Source organism: Alosa alosa, chromosome 19, assembly GCF_017589495.1.
Source record: "Alosa alosa isolate M-15738 ecotype Scorff River chromosome 19, AALO_Geno_1.1, whole genome shotgun sequence".
In the NCBI taxonomy this organism is placed as follows: Eukaryota; Metazoa; Chordata; class Actinopteri; order Clupeiformes; family Clupeidae; genus Alosa; species Alosa alosa.
In genome coordinates, this window is record NC_063207.1 from 8,221,488 (window position 1) to 8,246,899 (window position 25,412).

General features: G+C 40.0%; 1 protein-coding gene across 2 annotated transcripts; it reads left to right on the forward strand.

Moving 5' to 3' along the window:
* Positions 1-51: 51 nt before the first annotated feature.
* On the forward strand, positions 52-25,115 carry rbks (ribokinase). Of its 2 annotated transcripts, XM_048270743.1 has the most exons (10): positions 52-200; positions 709-764; positions 7,923-8,055; positions 9,193-9,256; positions 9,358-9,420; positions 11,338-11,502; positions 14,188-14,279; positions 17,541-17,729; positions 18,338-18,523; positions 24,726-24,812. In XM_048270743.1, the coding sequence occupies exons 1-9, from the start codon at positions 198-200 to the stop codon at positions 18,512-18,514; spliced, it is 942 nt and encodes a 313-aa protein (XP_048126700.1). In that variant the 5' UTR covers positions 52-197; the 3' UTR covers positions 18,515-18,523; positions 24,726-24,812. The 2 variants fall into 2 exon arrangements, with proteins under 2 accessions (XP_048126700.1, XP_048126701.1); XM_048270744.1 differs by lacking the exon at positions 18,338-18,523 and having other exon boundaries at positions 24,726-25,115.
* The last annotated feature ends 297 nt before the right edge of the window (positions 25,116-25,412 follow it).

The following is a 25,412-nucleotide window of genomic DNA, read 5'->3' on the forward strand; positions in this document are numbered from 1 at the left end:
TTATTATCTGGCTTTCGCGCGTATGGACCATAGTCTATGTTAACGTTAGAGACCTAGGTGCAAAGTCTGAACATTTGTTTCAGATAATATTAAAAGTGTGTCAAATGCAAAAGTGCGTTCATGTGTCTCGTTCAGATAAATTGCATGCACAGATAGATTCGCATTATTATTAGCGTCGTTGGACCTTCTGCAGAGTGATGGTGAGAGACATGCTGGTTTTAAAATGCTTAACTCTGAATAAAGATGAACAAGTTGAGAACGAAAGTACCAATCCAGTCGTTCTAAATCCATAAAACTTTAGTCTGCCTAAAATTCATAGAAGTATAGGCCTAGTCTAAGAGACAGCAGCTTCCCCATCGTTGCAATAATATGCTATGCAACTGTCATTTTGAACCGTCAGTAACAGCCTATGCTGTCCTATGGCCAGCGGCCAGTCTCTCATGTACAGCCTTGAATCAGGATTAGCATAACCTAGGCTACTGTTCAAGGGATTGGAATTAATTAAGGATTTTCTGCGTTGCTGCCAGTCACATCACATTGTATTGAAATAATCAGCTATATCGCAAATAGGTAGTTGGCAACCTGAAAGCCAACATATCTCTTTTAGGCCGCCAGCTGCCATGTATAGACATTATATCTCCCATGAGCTATACGATACCTCTTTAAAAATGGGGGGAGGGAGTCATTCTTTTATTATCTGCCCATCAGAGTGCTGAGGACTATGATGTGGTGGTCGTAGGTTCCTGCATGACTGACCTGGTCAGGTGAGTGTAAAAATCAACTGTTTCCCTAGAAGTATCTTTCAGATTGTAAAACAGAAGTAGCCCATGAAACAGCAAAACATTTCAAATTGAAGGCTAGTTAAAAACAGTTAAAGTATGAAGGCTGAATTTGTTTTTGCACTGTAGTAGCCTAACTATACCACAAAGCTAGCTTGCAAACATTGTTGGTACGTTTATGCCACTACAATCAAAATTGACTCACACTACAAGTAATTGTCAATATTACAAATATGCACTACTCTTTACAAATATACTGTACAGATCGGTTTTACACTACAAATCATCCGACAGTTAAATATAAAATATTTCCATTACAAATATATTCTACAGTTAGACTACAAATAAATGCTGTATGTACAAAAAGTTGTCAACACAGCACCACCTTTGGGATTATAAGTGCCTCATAAATTGGTTGTGTGTGTGTTAGGATTTGTAACTGTAAAACTGATTTGTGACTTTGCAAAAAAATACATGAACATTTTTCAGTATTACCCATTACCCATACACCCACATCCCACATATAATGTACCAGTACAAACCGTTCCACATTAGGCTACTATGTCTTTCAATTACGAATCTATTTTGTGTGAACGAGTCATTTCTACAGAGCTAGGGACACTTTTGAGACAAGATCGATGCTTTCTGGTTGAATAGCCAATGGTGATGTTCAGGTTTGGTTAGCCAATCAGAAATTTAAGTTCACTATCTGTCACTACTACGTGACAATGACACATACAAAACTTATGATTCAATTTTGATTCAATAGACCTACCTTTTCCTTCTTCCGGTCTGTGGCATTGCTTCAGAGAAAGTCCCTATCAGTGGATTCCCTATTCTCTGACTAGTATGGACTTTCTCATGACTCAGAAGCGATGCAACAGCCCGGAAGAGGACACTATACCAAAACAAGACAAAAAAACGCAGCCCGACGATTTTTTCCAAGCTACTGTACTTTAGTTTTGCCGTCGCTCCGCTATCGTCATCGTTTAAACGCAACACCAAACTTTTCCTCTGTCGCACGCTATTTGTTTATCCAGCAAGGGCTTTGCAAATAACTATGTCCATAGACAACGTAGAATATGTTGCATGATTTTATGAAAGTACGATGTATTGCGACATCATGCAAGTCAAATTTGTAGTTTCTTATGTCTCATTCCATCGAACTACAGATCCGCTACCCGATCTGGCAAACTTACATAGTGCGGTTATAGCCGATAGATGGCCGCGAAGCGAATGCAGAAGTGCCGTTCACTCTGTTACGAGTTGATGAACCACAAAACTAATTTTGGAAACATTATTTTAAGGTACAAAAAACTCTTTGGTGTTGCTTTAAACCTGCCAATAGCGCGCCAGGTGGATAAGCCAGCGTGTAATTGGTCACGGCAAAATTGTAACGGAAGCAGCAGAGAAAGATGCACAGGTTTTCAGCCTGAGCTGCAGGGCGAAAAAGAAATCGCCGACAGATCAGGCTGGGTTTACCCAGTCTAGGGACAGGCCAAGCTACGGAGAATGTCAGGAGAATGTTACCTTGCAATAAGTAAGTATAAGTATGAGTATATATACTTTTTTGATCCCGTGAGGGAAATTTGGTCTCTGCATTTAACCCAATCGGTGAATTAGTGAAACACAAACAGCACACAGTGAACACACAGTGAGGTGAAGCACACACTAATCCCGGCGCAGTGAGCTGCCTGCTACAACGGCGGCACTCGGGGAGCAGTGAGGGGTTAGGTGCCTTGCTCAAGGGCACTTCAGCCGTGGCCCACTGGTCGGGGCTCGAACCGGTAACCCTCCGGTTACAAGTCCAGAGTGCTAACCAGTGGGCCACGGCTGCCCTGCAAAATAATACCACAAGCCTGAAGAAGAAGAAAAAGAAAATACTTACCTTGGGTCATGGCATACCATGGGCAGGTCATTTGGGTCATGGCATCCCATGGGCAGGTCATTTGGGTCTTGGCATCCCATGGGCAGGTCATTTGGGTCATGTGAATCTACAGAGGATAGCTAGCAAATTGTAATGGCCATACACTGATGTGCAGAAATACTACTAAACATATTCCACTTTTAAGTTTTCCAGTAAACCAGTTAAGCATTTCCAACTTCCGTGAAGGTTCTTGCCATTAGAGGTCCTGTATGACAGACAGGTGAGGGGCCCTCTTGATCTTCAAAGACAGTGTTTCTCAAAGTGTGGTACGGGGGCCACTGTTTTTTTTTTTTTGCAATATTGTACCAACTTGTATGTAATGCCCAACGGTTCTGCAACATTACCTATGTAAGCTACGCCAGTTTAATTTAAATCACATGAATCCTCTGACACAATAAGCAAGGTGCAAAGACAATAAGCAAGGTGGTTCAGTGAGTAGGCCTACTGTGTAATATACTGTTGAAGTAGGTCTACTGTTTGTTTTTTTAGATAGGTGGTCCGTGAAGTTTTTTTTTATTGGTTAAGTGGTCGTTGGTCTGAAAAAGTTTGAGAAACACTGTTCTAAGAGATGCCTGGGAGTGGCCAAAGACCACCTCCAACATACTCACCTGTCATCACCATGAGGGAGAAGATGGAGGAGATGACCAGACTGGTAAAGAAGAATCTTCATTGGGCTCTGCAGACCTAGACAAGCTGATATGACCAGCCAGTGAGACAGTGGTCTTTCCAGCCAGGCCAGAATGTTATCCTGCTGAGGAGATCAAGCTGCTGGCCAAGTGGCAGGGACTTCTCTGCATCAGCAGAAAGCTGGGGCCAACCACCTATGACCAGCCTGAAAGGAGAAAGCAAAGGCAGGAGTTGTAGGCTGTCCTCCCTGAAGAGCCTGTTTAGAGACCAGCCTGGAGTCACTCCCCTTTGCTGAACCCAACATCCAACTGAGGGACTACACTCCAGGCAGGCAGCCAATGTACTGAGTTCCTGAACGGTTGTTGCCTGCAGGAGCTGCAGGTAATGCAAAGGCTTGGGGTGATTGAGAGGTCAGACAATGCTTGAAGCAGCTCTGCACTTCTTCATAGACTTTCAGCAAGTAAATGCTCAATTATACTTTGATGCCTACACAATGCTGAGGCTAGTGGACCTTACAGAGCATCTGGGGAATGCACACTGTATCTCTACCCTGGACCTATATAAGAGCTATTGGTAAATGCCAACGGCTAAGGAGGTCTGACTCAACACAGCACTTACTTGGACAATGCGAGCATTTACTTGGACGACATTGTCATATTCAGGGATGAAGCATCCATCAGGCAGGGCTGACTGTCTAGCCCTAGAAATGTGCCTTAGGCCAACAGGAGGTGCTGTAGGGCATATCCAAAGACATGGGGTAATTAGATTCCAGAAGGACAAAATTGAGGCCATTCAAGACTTCCCACCACCCCAGACTACGAACAATGTCCAGCCCTTTTTGGGGTTTGCAGTTTGTGCAACATTGCCACCAACACTGCATCCCTCACTGACTTAAGAAGAAAGTCTGGCTTAGTAAACAGTGTTTCCCACAGAATTAAATTCTATCTGTGGTGGTAGGTTTGCAGAATTAACTGGAATGCAACAGTTTTTAACAAATTAGCGTAGCGTGGTTATGATGCTAATTAAATTTAAGCACAATTTAGTACAACCTGGAAAATCATTGTGTGGTGGTCAATGTTGATATTGTGGTGGGCCGCCACAAATAAGTCAATGTATGGGAAACACTGGTAAAGGTCAGGGGGACTTTCATGACCTTGAGGGAGGCTCGTGACCTTGAGGGTGCCTTGCAGTTAAGTGGGCTTTGAACACGTTCAAATACTACCTTTTGGGTAGGGACTTTGTTTCTGAAACGGACCATAGAACCATGAAATGGCTATAGGGAAAAGCCCGCATAACACGTTGGGTTTTGGCTTTGCAGCCCTTAAGGTTAGCAAACACAACACAATGTTGTGGCAGATTTTCTGTCTCACCACCCCAGTTGAGAGTCTACAGAGGGGGAGGGAAATGTGAAAAGGCAACCCATCCTTTTCACTGACACGCCTAACACTTCCTGCAACATTTAAATGGACTTACTTTCCCCTACATGCACCAGCACGCATACACAAACTAGCCAACATTTATTTCTATGGCGTGCAGTTCTGGTAATGATTTTATGATTACTCAGCATGAGTGCAACAAAGCCTTCAGTTAACCATTATTTTAGTTGAATGGCGAGGTACCCGTCGATTCTGCTCCATAACCCATTCCATTCTGTTAATCTATTAATTTGTATGTTTAAGTTAAAGTTCACTGGTATTTATCAAAATCAACATGGACTTGCAACAACTGGTTTGGGAATTGGAACCGGGCCAACGGATTGTCGTTATTGTGACATTACCACTGGTTCACCACACCCACTTCTCAAGTTTTGCACACCAACACAAACATACGCTGACAGCTTATTTCTTGTCCTGTAAAACTTTGTTTCCCCAAGGAACGAACATGCGCCTCATTGAATTGAATACTTTATTCCCTGTATTGAGATTGGTGAAAATGACTGTTTAATATGGGGTTGGTTATTATTGCTTTATCAATACTATATAATAATGTTTTATATATCATTTATATGCAAAGCCTTTGTTTATTTGTATATCACTTCTGGTAAAGTCAAAATACTCCCCAATAGTCAGCACAAACCATTCCTGCAATTTTGCTTCAGCGGCAGCCATTTCTCTACACTACAGCTGTACAGCTGCTAAATGTTGAGCCACTTCTGACTGGTGAGCATGCCTGGTAAATAGGGATCATGGCACTTCTGATTGGTGAGAATGACTGTCTGTCACACAAAGAGGATGGCATGTACTCAAAAGCCATAAACCAAAACAAAAAAATCAGGTCTGAGTCACGCGCTGCGAGATTAATTGCAGCCTTCACAATTTGCTAATTGCATTAGTTCAAATTGTGATTTCAATGAAAAAGCAATTAACCGTTTACCCCTAACTGAGCGTCATGTGTTGATTAGATGTGAAAAACAAAATACATCAGTGCGCTATAGACCCTTTCAACAATAAAAACAAAAACAATGCTTGAACGTTCTATTTGGGCCCCAATCTACTTCCTCTGCATTAAGATAACATATGGAATGTTAAAAAGGAAGTCTTGTGGGGCCAACTATGATGCTGATAATGGAACTCTCTTGAAAGGGTCCATAAAGCACCCACCTTTTGTTGGTGCACACTAACATACGAATGTTATGAAATAGCTACATGAATGTGCTAGTGATCAAAATATCTCTATGTGACCTTGTTTGTTGTCAAAGTTGTGTCTGATGCAGTATTACATTAATTCTGTCTTAATCATGTAAAAAAATATCACTTATCCACACATCAATAGTTGACAGTCCTAGTGCAGTGCACTGAGAATTATAGGGCATGTATTTAAAAATAATTGTGAACATTTGGAGACAAGTAAGCTATTTAATTATCATAATAATAATAATGAGAGTTGATTCAGACTCTCACTATACCCCTTCAGATACCCCCTGTGACCTACGGTCCATCGGCCATCAACCATCAGGCCTACACACTGTGTGATACCACGATAGAATTCAGAACATGAGTCCCAGCCACACGGAGGATGTTTTAGAAGCTCTCTGTATTCTAATTTACTTTAAATCATGAACTCTGCTATTTGAACAATAGAGTTGAGTTGCATGTCTTAAAGTTTAACTCTAATTCAACACAAGAGCAATGGAACTTTGAATTGCCCTTTAGTGAGCTTTTGGTCATCTTCTCTTCTCTGAATTTTGCAAGTTCAATCAAGCCCATATCTGATTTGGATCTTACACATTTTCATCAGGTCATTTGTCTTCTGTTCTCAAAGGTGTCCACTGGATCAGTGCTGGATCATTTACAATAACTGGAAAGGGATATTTTATTTTTTCTGTCTCTTTTTTGGAAACATTTTTTTCAGGGGGTGTTATAAAAATGCTTCCAGCTCATCAAAGTGCTATGCATGGCTTTGAAGTTTGAAATCCAGTTGTCTAAAGGCTGATGTGTAGTGCAGTTGTGACAAATGGAAGGACACAGCCTACTCAAAGCACGTCTTCCTTCTTTTTCTCTCCTGCTGACAGCCAAGGCAAAATAGTGCCATCTGCTGTTTCTAACTGCAGGAGCCAGCATAACCATAGGGTCTTATGGTGCTGTGGGATTGCACATTTGCAGAAATAATACCCTATGTTCCTACAAGCCATTGTGCTTCATTGTGTTCTACTCAGTTTTGATGTTCCATTATTTAGAGAGTAATTTTATAATTTTCTGGCTTTATTAAACATTTGATTGAAACCGTCAAAGACTGAAGAATCACACACTCTGGAACAGGTCTGGAATAATGTACATAGACAAATTGATAACGGTCTAAATACATGCATTATAGTGTTAATAGCTAATGCCAATTCTGCAGCACCCGTCCCTTGAAGGGCTTCTCAGAAAATGAGAAATTAGTGCAATAAAATAAACATAAAAAAACTCAGAAAGAAATAGTAACGTGTATGGTATGAGATGAGTAACGTTACAGCTGGATACAGTTGATATAAGTGGGTACTACAGTAAGATAATAAAACACACATTTAGGGCTAACCCAGCTACAGAGGGCTAGACCATGAGTAGAGGCATGTTGTTGGATTCATCAGGGATGGTGACTCTTAAAGGTGTTTTGTAGTAGTTTTGTAGCATATTTTAAGTGTTCAGGTAGCAAGTTCCAGCACTTTGCTCACAGATTGTTTTTGCTAAGAATACAGTGTCAATATATTTAACTTTCGTTTCATTTACCATATTGGTGCTATTTTAACTTTGAACACAGACATGACTTGGGGCAGCCGTGGGCTACTGGTTAGCGCCTCGGACTTGTAACCGGAGGGTTGCCGGTTCAAACCCCGACCAGTAGGCACTGCTGAAGTGCCCTTGAGCAAGGCACCTAACCGCTCACTGCTCCCCGAGCACCGCTGTTGTTGCAGGCAGCTCACTGCGCTGGGATTAGTGTGTGCTGAGTGTCTTTCACTAATTCACGGATTGGGATAAATGCAGAGACCAAATTTCCCTCACGGGATCAAAACAGTATACTTATACTTATACTTATACTTGTCTGTATCCAATGTTTTTCTAATAAAAGCAACCTATTTAATATAATATTACGCTGCCTTCTCATTTTAGTCAGGCCCCAAGGCTGCCCAGAGTTGGAGAGACCATCCATGGACACAAGTTTTTCATTGGCTTCGGTGGGAAAGGAGCCAATCAGTGTGTACAGGCTGCTAGAATGGGAGCAAAGACTGCAATGGTCTGCAAGGTATTATATGTGTTTGTAGACTGTGTAGGCCCTAATTAAAATGGCGTGCAAAGCTCGAAGTCAGGCAACAAGTAAAGTATGTGTATATGTATGTTTATCTGTCTTCGCTCTATTCATCTCATATCTTGGTTCAGGGATAAACACACACCCTCTGAGAGGGCTTTTAGGCTTTAATTGGCCATCTGGAATTTTAATGTAATAGTGTTGTGTATGTTTAGTCAAGATATATCCACCACAATGAACAGATCCAATTGAAATTCCAAATATTTATTTCTTGATGAGTTTTTTTTCTCTCAGATTAATGTATTGAATGTTACAGATGAAACATTGGGAACCAACAGATTATTACAGCCTGTATGTCAATAACCTAATTATATCAACTAAAAGAAAATGATTGATCAATGTCACTCTGGTGCTAGTTAAAAGCAGTATTTTTGTAATCTTTTTGTTTATTTTTATGATAAGTAATGACAAAGTAATTATCATTAATAAAGTTAAGTAAAAACAATGTGACTGATTACAATAGAACACTCTTTGAAAATTGTAAAAGTATTTTAAGTATATTTCAAAATAATATTTTCAACCTTCATTTAGGATTACGGGAATAACCCAGGCTCACATACCACACATTTACATGAAACATTGCAGAGATATTCAAGCTATTCAGAATGGTGGGGTGGCTAAACTGTATTGGCTGTGTGTGTCAACACTGATTCATCCAGTTGCAAACCTAGACTGTCTTTTATTGCTACATAGTAACACACTTGAGCCTGCTCAAGGGGAGAAGTGACAGGACAAGGAATGTAAATCTTTGAAGTAATTTTCAGAAACAAAAAACAGCAGAGAGCTGTTTACAAATAGTAAAGCTACTTGTATGAAGTGTATTGTTTGCACTGACAGATCTTATTAGTTTTCTGACAAACTCTGGTTGAAAACATTAACTGTTATACAGTATACAATTATAATAGAACCCTATTTAGAACCTTGGTTAGTTCCAGTTTGTGGTATTTAGCAAAGGACACAAAACAGTAACTGTAACTGGTTCGGTACAATTAGTGTCTTAGGATTGTTTTGGACCTACGGTACTGTTTCCACTGATTCCCTTCAATGGGTTCAAATTACCCTGTTCTGTTGCAGGTTGGCAAAGATGTTTTTGGAGACAACTACATACAGAATTTTAAGAACAATGGCATATCAACAGGTAATGATTGAAGGTTTAGTGTAATTTACTGTCATTAAAACTCATAGCAAACTATTCTAACTCCACCATTTATCTCTCCTTTTTCCACTGCGTTTTGGCAGACTATGTGGAACAGACCAGTGACGCTGCAACTGGAGCTGCCTCGATCATTGTGAATGATGCAGGTACCAAAAGTCAACGAAATGAACTAAAAGCTCCTAAAATAGAACCAGGCCAGATGAATGCATTCTAAATAAAGCCAGTATACATGTACTTCAGTTCACCTACTTGACTACACTCAGCACTCTCATACACCCCCACACTGTATTTAGTTTTAAATAGCCCAACCTGGACAGAGAGCTGGATGACATAACCAGCCTGTGTCTGTGTGTGGCATGGGCCTAACTTCACACAAAGCTTGAACCATCAACTTCACTTCTAGTTATAGAGAAACAGGAAATGTAAACTTGAACGTCAGATGGTGATGCCAACAGAAGCCAAAGTTGTTCATGAGGAAACCAGCTTTCCCATTCAGCATATGTCTAGAATCAAGTTTTGTGTCTTTAGGGGCAGCCGTGGCCCACTGGTTAGCACTCCGGACCTGTAACCGGAGGGTTGCCGGTTCGAGCCCGACCAGTGGGAATGGCTGAAGTGCCCTTGAGCAAGGCACCTAACCCCTCACTGCTCCCCGAGCACCTGTTGCAGGCAGCTCACTGCGCCGGGATTAGTGTGTGCTTCACCTCACTGTGTGTTCACTATGTGCTGAGTGTGTTTCACTAATTCACGGATTAACACAAACACTTGTGGGTTAGGCGTCTCAAGGTAGCTATGATTTTCTAAATTATCTGGGTCTCATGTCATAGACACTAATCTCTTTTTATTGTTGGGTTTCCTGTAAATCCTGGGACCAGATGTGATACAGTAGGTGATTCAAGCCAATAAACTTCCAGGTATTTATTGGAAGTTAAGAACTTGTTTTTATCACCGGATTGGCTTCTGATCAGTCAGACATATAAATACTTTTGATTGTATAGTGATCTGATTGTATTTTATCACTGTTATCAACAGCTGGCTAAAACTGGCATATTAACAGAAATGTTGATTCAGTCAGCGATTGCACAGGAAGTCGCGTTTGTTTGTGTTTATGTTCATATTTAATTTATTAGCAAACGCTTTTGACCAAAACAACGTACATTATATTTTAATTAAGGATCAAAACAAAACACACCAGAGAGGTACAATAGCTTACCCCTCCCTTCAGTATTCCCAGAGAAACTCCACACAGGGTTTCGGTTTTGTTTGGGGGACAGGCTGGCCCCACTTTGTTTGTTTCCAGTTTTCGGAGCCTGGGCTGCCTACAGAGACTGAGTTTTTTTTACAGTGTATTCATGGAATGGGCAGCTAGCAGATCGTGAGGAGATGATTTCTGAATGTGTCAAAAAAGGTTATGGGGTTGAAATCGTGTACAATCGCTGACTGCATCTTTAATGTGAGTAATCCTACTCTCAGAAAAGTATGTTTAAGTGATTTTTACATTATGAATAATATGTGAAACTAGTTATTGCCTTTCCTAGCACTGTGATGATGAATGTGTGATGGCATCGCTGATGAGAAGGTTCTATTAGAGTTTGACCATGTAGATGACAGCGACTTCTTCCCATTAGTACAGGAATTTCCTGATTGTTAGCCACATTGTGTATAAACGACTGGACAGTGTTTTATGCAGATTAAAAAAACAAATCTGTTTATTGACCGCACCCGTGTATTTACCACAGCTTATGAATCATTACATTACTAATGATAATCAGATTTGTTTTAATTCAGATTTCAGATGGAAGAATGAAGAAAATAAATACATTCCCATGTATAGCCCACCCCCTCATAGCTGAAGAAATTGGGCAAAATCAATGTATAAACCTTGGTTATTAGTTGGGAAATTATGGTACACTTCTCACTTATTACTGGCTAAGCAGTTATAACTAAGGTTGAGTCAGCAACAACTTTGTTTATTCAACAGAGCTTATTCACTCTAAGCAGCACATTTAATGCTTCAGAGATGTATAGACCCTGCTTTGTCTTTGTCTGGTGTGTCATGTCTGCAGGTGAGAATGCCATCGTGATTGTGGCTGGTGCCAACATGCTGCTAGGAGACCCGGAGCTGCAGAAGGCGCAGGGGGCACTGAATCATGCCAAGGTGATGATCTGCCAGCTGGAAATCAGCCCGGACACGTCTCTGAACGCCCTCCGGGCAGCGCGTAAGCATCAAGGTACAGTTACTCATCCATGACCCTGCCTGTGACAGTCTAGAGGCTTGCATTAGATTTAATCAAAATACTGTAAGTCGCTTTGGAGAAAAGCGTCTGCCAAACACCATGAGCATAATCTAATCCATCACTTTATGACCCATAACTTGAAGCAAGTTAGGAAGTCAAATTTAATTTTAGCAAGTTAGTAAGTCAAATTTAAATTTAAAATTTAAATTTAAATTTTAACATTTAAACACAGCTTTCACTGACCAAAGTGCTATACTAAATAAAATATTGTATTGTTAATTGTTAATTGTATGAGACATACAACAGCAAACAGACACAAATCAACAACAACAACAATAACAACAACAATCAAAGGACAGCAGGAGACAGACAGTGGAGGAAATAATTATTTGATCCCTCACTGATTTTTTAAGTTTGCCCACTGACAAAGATATTAAAGGTCTATAATTTTAATGGTAGGTTTATTTTAATAGTGAGAGACAGAATATCAAAATATACAGGTAATGAGCTAAGATTAAAGCGAATAAAGCAAGTAAAACTTTCTTAAAGTGAAGACTAATCTGTGGGAGACAGATTTTTTTATGGTTGGTAGGGGATCAAATACTTATTTCACTCAATAAAATGCTAAATAATTTATATATTTTTTTCATGTGTTGTAATGTGAAACCTACCATTAAAATTATAGACTGTTAATTTATTTTTCAGTGGGCAAACATACAAAATCAGTGAGGGATCAAATAATTATTTCCTCCACTGTATATGGCAACAGATGGAAGGTTAGGAAGCTGGGAAGGCCAGAGAAAAAAGGTTGGTTTTGAGTTTTTAACAGTCTTGGGCATGGCCGTAGTACTTAACTAAAGTAGTTTAACAATGGAATTGTCCATTGTTGAATTTCACTAAATAGGATACACCCTCACTAGGACTCTCAGCTGTGTGGTTTATAGATAGAATCACACCACTGTTCTCTTAGAGTGAAATGACAGGAAGCACAAAATGTTATTAGCACCTGAGCTATTCTTAGACCCTTCCATGTGGTGCAGACATTTGCGTGTTTTCTTTGGCTGGTAGGAGCCCTCTCCTCTCTGCCTGGCACAGGCCAGTAACCTAATGGTGACGCACCAGGGCCTGTCTGCAGATGGGCAAGACAGATGGCCGCCCACGTTCCTTTTGACATCACATACTAATGTGCATTGCACTCAACGCTGCCAAAACTCCATAGAGCTGGTGATGCTGAACCATGTTTTAGTGAGTAGGAGGGGGCGGGTGGGGGCAGCCGTGAGGGACCTTCGTTCCAAATTAATAGAAAATCACTTTAGATATCAGGGTTTGGCCTCTAGCCGTGACACAAGCTAATAGCATTTAGCATCAGCGTGGGCTTGTGCAAATACTCCCTTCACACTTCTCTGTGATTTTCTTTTCCTCCCTCTCCCTCGCAATTCAACCTTTACCTTTATCTCCTCCCCATTTCCACTAATATAATACAATATACATGTTGTTCACACACCATCTTATTCAGCTTAGGACCCCATCCTTTGGTGAATAAAACTGAATTGCACAAGATCACGATTTAGTCAGTCCTGCCAAGATGCAATTAAAGTCATGTACACTTTCCCTAAACAGGAACAATTCCGCGCCTCAGTACATGTTTCTCACTTAGGTTTCATTTTATTGTGAAATAACTTTGATTACTCTATGATGATTAAGCTATTTTTCTAGCTCAGACGGGAGCTCCTTACTGTGTTAGCATTTGAAATGTTAGCCAGCCTCCTCACTGGGTTGGTGGTGTTATATGCAGGTCAGCCAAACCGGATGTTTGCAGACCTTTGAGTTGAGCTGTTGAACACTCTGATATTTGTATTACACACAAGATGTCCACAGACCTGATAATCCCACAAAATTATTAAGTATCCTTTCAACTGTAGGTTTTATGTATGGTTAGTATTTGCTATTTTCCACTTCTAGATCACATTCACTGTGCAAGGAATCGTGAACCCCTAAACTAGAAAATCAATTATCTGCATTTAGTTGTATATTTGTCTTAAAAAAAATGATCTGGCCTTCATCTAAACTACAATTGTGAATTGTGAACAAACACAAACACAATCTGTTTTTACTGATAACAAAAAAATATTGTAATGATTTTGTCCATATCGAATACATAATTCAAACATTCACAATGTCGGGTTGGAAAAAGTAAGTGAACCCAATGGCTTAAACAAAAGTCAGAAGTTAGCACACCTGGAGTTCGATCAATGAAATAATACATTTGGAGTTTATCAATCTGCCAGCTGAAGCTCGGGAAAAGTTAGTTCATGCAACAGGACAATGACCTTCAACATACAGTAGAAGGAAATCCACCTATGGAATAACCTCGAGAGCCATTCACACCAACACATCCTTATGTGTGATGGCCACTATTGTCTATTCCCCAAAACTGTATAAAAGGTGGATGACTTGGCATTTACATTATGAAAATATCACAGGAACATGCATATTTTGTTCACTGATCATTTGTACTCAGGCTCAGGTGCAGAAGCAATTCATTGTGACTTTAAGGCTCCTTGCTCCTTGTTTACTTTAGTATTTTAATCCATTGTCCAAAATGATATGTAATGTCATTATGGAAAGCCCTGGAATGATTTGGAGTGTAGTGCTGAAAGTACTGTCCCCCTCCCGCAGTTAGAACCATCTTTAATCCAGCACCTGCTTTTCCTGACCTGTCCCCCGAGTTCTATAAGTTGTCGGACATCTTCTGTTGCAACGAGTCAGAGGTGAGACAAAAACAACCTTTGCAAACCAAACCCAGACACTGCCAATACACTACTGCCTGTATGTACTATGCTTAACTTTAGATCACCTGATGCGCTTGTCAATTCTAATTCTAACTAATATACAGTGGGAGAAATAAGTATTGAACCTGTCAACATTTTTTAGTAGTATATTTCCAATGAGGCTATTCACATGAACATTTTCACCAGACATTAGTGTTGACTCAAGAAATTCACACATATAAAGAGATCCGAACGTTAAAGTCCATAAATAAGGTTATGTTTAATAAAGTGGAATGACACAGGAAAAAAGTATTGGATGTGCCAATTTAAATATTTAAATACTTTGTGGAAAAACCTTTGTTTGTAATGACAGCTTCAAGACATTTCCTGTATGAAGAAACTAATCAGTCACAGTATTCAGGTGTGATTTTGGCCCATTCTTTCAAACAGATAGTCTTTATATCTCGTAGATTCCAGGGTGCCCTCTTGTAAATCCTGATCCCTTCCACAAATGTTCAGTTGGAAGTCAGGGCCTTGATTTTCTTTCTGTATGAGTTTCCTTTGCTGTATGCTTTGGATCGTTGCTGGAAGGTCTACCCACGTCTCATCCTCATCATCCTGGTGGATGGCAAGATTCTCCATTAATCATTCCTTCAACTGTATGAAGTCTGCCAGTGCCATAAGAAGAAAAACAGCCCCACACCATGATGCCTCCAAACACAGTCTATAGTATGACAGCCAAAAAAATAAATTTTGCTCTCGTTTGACCAGACTACATTGTCTCAGTATTTCATAGGCTTGTCCAAATGTTGTGTAGCAAACTTTAAACAAGCTTCGACATGTTTTTCTTCAGTAATAGAGTTGTACAGGGTGAGCGTGCATAGAGGCCATGGCAGTGGAGTGCATTGCCTATGATTTTCTCTGTAACAACTGTACCCGCTGACTCCAAGTCTTTCTGGAGCTTTCTCTGTGTGGTCCTTGGTTCTTGGGCTACTCCTCTGACGATCCTTCTGACTCCCTGGTCAGAAATCTTGCCAGGAGATCCTGAATGTGGCCGGTTGATGATGCAGTGATGTTCTTTCCACTTGCAGAAAATGGGCCCAATGCTGCTTACTGGAAGACTCTGAAGTTTTGATACACATCTGTAACCAGTTCCATTGATGTGTTCTGCAACAGTAAGGTTGTGAAGGTCTTGGGAGAGCTTGTTGCCTTTACCCATCATGAGAGGTTTCTTGTGTGACACCTTGGTAACGAAAGACCTTTTTTGTAGCCCATCAATATATACTAAGCCAGTTGATATTAATTTGCACAGATGATGAGGTATGATTACTTTCTAACTACTTACAGATTTCAGCTGGTTCCTTGCCTTTGGGTTTCTTTTGTGTGGATTTCCTAACTTAAAACTAATGTTTGGGGAAATTTCATGTGAATAGCTTCATTGGAAATGTACTTACTGATTTTTTTTGACATGTTAAAGCAACACCAAAGAACTTTTCCTCTGTCGCACGCTATTTGTTTATCCAGCAAAGGCTTTGCAAATAACGATATCCATAGACAAGGTAGAATATGTTGCATGATTTTATGAAAGTACGATGTATTGCGACATCATGCAAGTCAAATTTGTAGTTTCTTATGTCTCATTCCATCGAACTACAGATCCGCTACCCGATCTGGAAAACTTACATAGTGCGGTTATAGCCGATAGATGGCCGCGAAGCGAATGCAGAAGTGCCGTTCCCTCTGTTACGAGTTGATGAACCACTGAAACAATTTTGGAAACATTATTTTAAGGTACAAAAAACTCTTTGGTGTTGCTTTAAATACTTATTTCCCCCCGTTGTAAGATGACCCCTTTTTGCTTGTCAGGTCAAAATCAGTATAGAGCTCAAAATATATCACTGTACACCCTGTCTATGTCATCACACAATAAATTCCATCAGCTGCTTAAAAACACCAAGAAGGAGACTGGTAACTAAATCTGTATATTTAGAGACCACTCTCAAAGACAAAGACAAGATGCTTGTCTATGTCAGTCTTGCACACAGTGTAGCTCACTAGTGGAGGACAGATATTTTCTCGGTGAGTCAGATTTTCTACAAGGCACAGGTGTAACCACAAAACACATATCATACTTTGATGTGGCAGGTACATTGTTGTTGAAATGTTTTTTATGCTTAAAGGTGACATGTGTAATGTCTGCCAAAAAATCAATTCATACTCCACATTCCATAAAAGATGGAGCAGTATACCTCCAGAAAGTGAGTTGGTCTACCCTAGAGTAACAACCGAGACACGTGTATTGCAGTTTGGCTGGCGGTTATGTTGCCCGCATACCGCCTCCCATGGCCGAAACTGGTATTATGACACCTGTCGGGCTGTGGCTAGTAATTTAGCATGCTAATTCAGGTTGATATCTCTGCAGCACTATACATTGTCAAATTTGTTAATGACACCATCGCCCTTATTTCTTCTCATTCTTTTGATGCGTGTAGTTCATTTTTTGGATATTTTTACCTCAATTCTTACACATGGCACCTTTAAGGCCAAAGGTACATTGCACAAAATCTACAAATGCACAAATGTAGGGGCAAACATGTTACCATTTCAGACGTAATTGTGTTGGGACATGCACCTAAAACATGGCATGTAGAGACTGCACATGTAGAGACTGCATTTCATTGCATTGCCTACTACAGGAGTGCAGAGCAGAAGGGCATGCTGTGTTTTTCCGTGTCATACTTACCGGTATGCATTCAAGGACATCATGAAATCTTCCTTTTTAATGTTGCTGACTCCATTCAACTACACCTGCGATTGAATGATAACTGTTCAGTTGTGGGCGTCTCATATTACGGTTCCGGAGTGTGGTGACATGCTGGTTACATGGTTACCCTGGGGCTCAGTTTATTCAGTGTGAAATGAAAATCTCTCTCTAATGTATCTAAGTATATCTGCCCCTTAGATGTGAGTAGTTGCCTTGTCTGGTCATCTTCCCTCTGACATATACACATACAAGAACGCATTTTTATTCATTCACAGCTTGATATTTCAATACTTGCAACTTGCGCACAAGAACATAGTGGTCAAGCCATATTCATGAAAAGTCACCTTGTGTTTGATTGAGAATAAATTTAAATTTATTCTTGTTCCTCTCTCTGTCGATTTTGTGTAGTATGTAAAATTATCTTTATTAGGCCGATATTCTCACCTCAGTATTGTTCAGTTTGTAAATGAAGGTCTTCTCTGACCCTGTTTCTGCAGGCGGAAATTCTTATGGGTAAGACGGTTGCCACCTCAGAGGATGCTGGGAAGGTAGCCCTGGAACTTTTGAGACGTGGGTGTGGCTCGGTCATTGTCACACTAGGATCCCAAGGCTGTGTAGTGCTATCGTCACAAGACTCGCACCCAAAGCATATTCCAACAACCAGTGTCACAGCTGTGGATACAACGGTAGGAACTGGAATTTTGAGGACTATTTTTGATTCCACTTTAAAGGCCCCAATTTTCTGCAATTTACCCTGACAAGGGCCCCTATGGCCAATATTTCTGTTATGTAATTGAGTTTTGGTCTTAGATCAATGGCAGCTCACATCCAGCTTCTAGTCACCTATTTATATTAAGAATATATTTTAAGAAAAGTAAATCCTCAAAATATAGACCGCATTCATACTACTGTGCCTTGCAATATTCAACCCCTCTTAAAATCCCAACCACATTTCACCAATACAAAAGATAGTGGCATATAATTCATCATATAAGAATACAAATATGAAAACATAGAAAGACGCTTACAGTTAATTCAAACCTGTAACGTTTTTATTTGCAAGTTTAACATCATGGGCAAGGCATTGTAGCGCAAACATTGATGAATCAGCTCAATGATCCCATATGCCACACAACAGCTGTTTTTTAATGCATGAAAACTTTGTTTGCTGACATACTGAGCACTTTACCCGTCAAATGAATTAGGGCCCCACATGTTTGATGGCCAAATTAGTTTCATTGGCGAATCAGATAGATCTATTTTGACGCTGTGGGTGGAATCCTTATTTTTACAGTGTACGATGGGATCTGGATTGTCTGCTTGGGTACCAGACCTAGATGTTTGTCATCACTCATTTACCACTCATGGCGGCGATGCTGATATGATCCCAAATTCTCCAGAACTCCCACAAGAGATTCCTTGGAAAGAAATTCTTAGGAAAGCTTCTAACCTCTTTAAGCCCTCTTTCTGAGTTTATTTGGTCAGTTTACTTTGACAGCAATGTACCGATAAAACACAAATATGTTTTGTAAACAATTTTGCAAACCTTTTCAATTTATGCTTTGTCAGACATAGCATTCCTAAACAAAGGAAAGGGGGAAAAAGTCAAACACAACGAGGTGTAACTTATTCACACTACATATATTGTTTACTAACTCTCTTTACCACTAATTCTGGCTTGATGCGTCGACTGTTGTGGGCTAAATGAAGCATTTGCCTTTGGGCTTCAACACACGCTGCCTTGGCTTTGAGACATGTGCCCCCTTCCTACATTCCCTGCGTGTGAACACTAACCCCCCCTCAGGCTTTTCCTCCAAGGGCTGGGTGACTCAATATCACAGCAGAGCTGCCATCTGTAGCAAACACCAAACAGCGCGGCTGTGGTTGGTCCAGTTCTCGTCTGTGTACTCCCTCACGCATTAATGACCCCGTAAATACTGGCTTGTTGTTCGACTTTCATTTCTTTTCCAGTAAGCCAATTTTCCCCTTCCAGCACACAGACAACTCAAAGCCGAGGAGATGTTGTTTATGCTGGTGCCAGCTGGATCTGCTGTTACTGTTTATTTAACCCTTCAGCTGGTACCGACACAAAGAGTATAGAAGTTACTTCTATACTCTTTGACCGACACACCGGTGTGACGAGAATGTTGGAAAATGAACGTTCTGAAGAATTTCTGGGTTCATTGAATTCAACATGGAATTTTAGAAGATTGTTGCGGAACAGAATCTTTTGTTAGAATGTTCAAAGGACAGTCAGTTCCTCAGTCCTTGTTTTATTGAACCAAATATTCCTGACAGAAGCTGCTGCCAAACCACATCATAGCTCATCATCATAAAACTGCCTGAACATCAACTTCCCTCTGGCACGCACATCAGACATGCAAACATGCATTCACACACCACCCTCAACATGAATGCACACCACCATCAACAGGCCATGCTGATGCACACCCCCAAGAGACGTGGGCTCATAAAAAAACAAATGATTTTTTGAATGTCTTCGCGATCCGTAATGGTATGTTACCACACTATGGCTCAACCTTTATGTGTGTCTCTCCACTGCTTCTCCTGCTCCACAGCGGCTGCTTCAGTTCAGCTTGTAAAATGAAAAGGGCACCATGCTACATGGCTTATGGGTTACAAAAGGCAACAGTATTAACCGTATTAACACTATTAGAGAAAGAGAGAAAGAGAGAGAGAGAGCGCAGGGGGTTGGAGAGGAGGGGGCACGGCATTGGTAAAGTGTGAGGGGACGCCACAAAAAACTAGCCTTGCCACGCCCACCTACTGTAGATGTCCTTTCAGGGAGATACTAGTCTGGAATACCATAATTCACTAACATTTCCATTGGTCGGCAGATTACCTCTCCAATCAGCGATGAGAGGGGATGACGCTATAGTTTCAAAATCGAAAATTGCAGTTGGAAGAATGTGTACATTTATTTACGGCAAAGGTAGGCTCACATACATTGTTTCCTGACTGCAGATGCTGTTTATTGTCAGTTTATAAAGTTTAGGCGAAGTAGGAAGTAACATTAGGAATCCCTGATCAATGTGATTGGTTAGGCTGGACCAATGATTTCAAAGTCAATGCTATGTCTATGCCCATCACCATGCTAGTGTTGGAAAGGATTCCTCGTGAGTGTGTTTTAACCAGGCTAACGAAAAACACAGACTTGATTATCCACCCCAACCCCCCATTGGTTCTATTCACCAATTTAAACAAATGTCTAATAACAAAGGTAAAACCTCAAAATATAGACCACATTCATATTTTACAAGAAATGGTGTTAATGAAATGTGGGAAAATATAAAATCATTTTCTTATTGGTGGCAGTGTTTTAGCTGTAACACCCGGTGCCTATTTTGGGCACAGAGTATACTGCGGCTTCTGAAACATGCTGCTGTGCAACTGGTTGAAAAGGAACACTTTGTAGGCTATACTTACATGCACTGTGTGGATGCATAGCATTGAAGGCATATTAAAAATTGACCAATGTCACTGGCTTTGCCCTAGAAGGTCATCGTAGAAAAAGGAGAAAACAGTATTTCACAACACAGTCTTTCTCTGATCTGAACAGACTGTATTTGAGGTTTCAACCAAAGTCATCTACATTGCCTCATCAGCTGGGAACTTTCCATGAACAGCATTTTGACCACACAAAATTTCCAAACATAGTCTGGCTAACACAGCTGTATTCATGGAACCTGTAAACACACTTGCTCAAAATGTGGCCGCCATATTTTTTAAGTAACCTTTCAATTTCCCTCCTCCTATTAACCAAGGCTCTGTCAACCATAAACCAACGGTCATGTCTGAGTTTGGGGGAGTAGAGATTGTGGGAGAATGTACAATTAGGGCTGACTTATAGAAGAAGTGCAGGAACAACACGGCTGAACTGAGCGAGGGCTGGAGCAATGACTCACGGGGCAGGCCTGTGAGAACCAGTGGTGGAGCCATCTGTGGTTGAATCTGAGCACATCACCGCATTCCTGCGGGCTTTCCCGTAAGAGATTTAACACCCCCCACCTCCCAAACTAATCCAGTCATCCCTCTCCAGGCAAGCCCCCCACTCTTTCATCCCATCCAACATTCAACTGCTCTTTTTCAGTACTTGAGAGGGACTAATGTTTTAAGTGAAGCAGACACACGGGTATTGCAACCCCCCAAAAAAATGTCCAAAACAATTTACTCACATGCAGACTTTCTGAACTGATATCCAAGGAAAGATGAAGACTCAAAAATCTGTTTCAACTGCACTTAAGCTTATTGAAGCCTTAGATAAGCCTAACATAACAGCTTTGTGTCATACAGATACAATTTGCAGGACGGATGACTCTGCAAGTTAGTATGCATTAAATTTGGAAATCTGAATTTAAATGTTTTGATCGGATGCTGTATCCATGAAAGACAGTATACCTACATTTACAAAATGATTGACTGAGTAGACAGAATCTTTAGTAGAACTTAACAGGTGTCTCAAAAGTTCTTTAAAGGTTTTTAACACACGCACAGCCACGCACACACGCACACACGCACGCACGCACACGCACACACACACACACACCACACAGACACACACATACTAGTTATACACACTATGTACCTAAACTACCATTCAAAAGTTTAGAATCATTAAGAAATGGGCTCTCTCCGGAGACCTCTTGAAAAAGCATGATTTGATTTATACATTTAAACAAAAAAGGAATAAGTTTTAGTTAAAATGTTACACAATACTGTATTTTACTGTAATATTTCTCTTACAAAAGCCAGAGAATGACCCTCTCCCCAGAAAAACTGCTGTCTGGACTGCAAAAAAACATAATTACAGAAAATTGCTGAAGCTTAAGATTCTATTCTCAACTATTGACAAATTAAAGCTGACACCAGCTTTTGATATTCTTAAGGTTACTCACCTCAAAATGTATCCCTAACCATAACTATTATGTAGACTTTATAAAATAAACACCAATAAATATGACTTTTAATGTGTGTATAGAAATACAAAGGGCTTTCAGCCAAGCACACTAACACAGTCTTTGCATTTCCATGCTAGAGACTCATTGCTAGAGACTCACACTGGCCAGATTATGAAATATCCTTGTTGATAATGCACGTTTAAAAAAAAATACTGTGCCTTTTACTTTAGACAAGGTTGTTCTTGATCTGTCTCTTTAAGCTAACCTAGGTGAACTCAGACAAATCTATTAGCAAATAAAAATGTTCTCTGCAGGTCTGTCCTGAAAAGATCCCATGGAAGCAAATCAAATTTGCCAACAGGTTTGTCTGGGTTCACGCAGGCTAGCTTTCAGCTGCCTCAAGATATCAAAGTGGCCACAATGTGCTCGAGCACACCTACTTTTTTGATCAACACACCAACAGGCAATTCTGTTGATACAAGTATATTTGCTATTTAAACAACATGCGCACCGGATGGACAAATATGATTGTAAACTTTGTCAATCCCTCACAAACTAGCGAAGACACGACCCGCGGATCAAACACTGCATTCTCATGTATGCTAATCCAGCCAATTTAATGTGTATCTCAAAATATAAATAAGGACAATTATGGAGATGGACATTAACTCATTGAGTGCCAAAAACGTAATATTACGTTTAGCTTTTTTTTTTTTATTACGAAACTAGACACTTTTTTTTTTTATTACGAAACTAGACACTCTAACACACCTTATATGTGATTTTGGGAACTCTGTGATGAATGGAAATGAAATATATGATATGACGATCGTGAAACTCATGAAAACGCACAATCTGGACATTTTATCATAACTCGGTTGCCGCTTTGGGTCGAATCAGTGACGCATGCACGTCAGGTCAAAACCAGGCCATTTTCGTTGGTCTATCACTAGGTGGCAGTCTCGCCACTGTCGCCAGGTCTCGCTCAGAGTCGTATATAGAGCCGTATATATCTCTATAGACCCTTTCAACAATAACAACAAAAACAATGCTTGAACGTTCTATTTGGGCCCCAATCTACTTCCTCTGCATTAAGATAACATATGGAATGTTAAAAAGGAAGTCTTGTGGGGCCAACTATGATGCTGATAATGGAACTCTCTTGAAAGGGTCCATTTACGGCTCTGGTCTCGCTGATCACTTCCCGGCTTAGTTTGGTGAAAACTAGCCACTGTTTAGCTTGGGATTTATCAGGAACAAAGGCGTGTAGAAATACACGGTTTGCACCCACCGAGAGCTTAAAGTCTCACCTTTTAATCGAGCTATTGCATGTGTTCATAGCTATAACACAGAATATGCTGTGGCTGTACAAATCATCAACAATGGTCTAGATTGCTGGCACTCTAGGACAAAGCTCCCGAAAACAGCTTGGCATTCAATGAGTTAAGTGCGTTCATGTGAAGCAATTCTCAGAGATAAGTGTAATGCAACTAGATATTATTGCAGTGATTCAAAGTAAAGCAAAATCTTGAGACATTTTTTAGTTGATACAGTAAATGTTTGAGTTTGTAAAGAAAAATGCAAACACTGCTATTTTTTTGAACAGCCTAACATTCCTTTTTCTTCACTTTCTGTAAAGGTATAACACAAACTTGATCAATTATGGTCATGTTTTGATTTGAAATTGAATGTGCAGTGTTCCCAATGCATTGATATTATGGAATTAACAGCTATTCTAAGGATTTTATTATTTTTTTGATATTATGGAATTAACAGCTATTCTAAGGATTAAGGATAAAACACACTGCTATTATTCTGCACATAATTGTATATACAATTCTTACACATTTCAAATAAGTTGGGCCAGTATTTATCCCAATCTTCCTGCAAACAAGTCAAGGTCTGCAACAATGTGGGGTCTTGTCATTTGCTTTTAAATCCCTGAATAACATTTTCAGAATTCCAAATGTAGGCCTATTCTGTTGAAGCTGCTGCTGAACTTTTGCCATGTATATTCTGTGAACCCTAAATTTGCCTCTTGTGGCTATAGTTGGTATTATTTGTACTACAACATTATGTTTACTAGAATTGTTTGCATTTAGTTGCATTATAATGCTTAATTTCTCACTGTTTGCCATCCTTTAAAATATTTTGGACATACTTAAAACTTAAACTCTACATTAGACTTCAGAATTAAAAAAAAAAAAAAAAAAACTTAAACGGTGTTAATAGCTTTTAATCAGAGGAATGCGACACCTTTCATCTGTTGAATGACTCTGAACAAGAGTAGAGCATTTTATTCGTTTTTTTTAACAATATTGCTACTTTTTCAATGTGCTCCTTTCTGTGCATAGTTGAAAGGTATTGCCATCATTTGGAACCTACTGGTCCACTTAGCTGGTGTGATACCACCCCCTGCTGTTGCTTGTTATACTACACATCATAAACTGAACAAGGCATTTCCAAAAAGACTACGTAAATCTGTTTTCTGATATTTTACTTGCAGTACATATAATCTTTGTCATAATTTATCAGCAAAGTAAAACCATAGTCTCTCTGAAAATCTGTCATGGGCAAGGTTGATATATATGTTGCCATGTATTTTGTTGTACATTGAGGTGGCCTGGTACTACAATAATCTTCCTCCATGTCTTTTAATGGATATTTTAAGAAAGAAACACAAAATAAAATCAGTGCGTGGGTGTAAATCAGTGAACGGGTGTCTTGTATTGTAGGAATAACACCTCTGTGTCTTTTCTGTAGGGTGCTGGAGACAGCTTCATTGGGGCGCTGGCTTTCTACTTAGCTCATTATCCCTCTCTGCCTTTGGAGGAGGTAGCCAGACGGGCCAATGTGGTTGCAAGCTTCTCTGTACAAAAAGAGGGGACCCAGACATCTTTTCCCTACCAGAAGGACCTACGCGCAGAGCTCCTGTAGATGATATCTACTGCTGTCACCGACTTTAAAGAACGGTAGAAAATCAAATCTTCAACAGAATTCCATGTAAGAGTGGTTGTACATCAAAATGAGAAACAATATAATGAAAATGTGCAATGTTCTGAGAGATTACTTCAATTATGCTATTAATCTATTTTACTGGTTTCAAAGTCGTGATGCAGTGACAATAAAGTTGAGTATATCGCTATTCAATAAGGCTTTTTTTTGTACATTTCAGAAGTTCTTGGTGAATCAGATGTTGCAATGTGGGTTTGCTATATTGAGACATCCCACCGACAATTGAACATTTGTCTTAACATATCTGCTTGTTTGGCTCAGTGCAGACCACGTTTTGAAAATCCTTAATATGCAAAATATCACCTGCCCACTGGAAGGCATTGATCTTTTTCAAATACTATTTTTATATTGGCAACTCCTATGAACCAAATGGTCAGGTTATCTTATCACCCAAAGATCAAATATCCATTCCCCACACTCAGGCACACTGACATC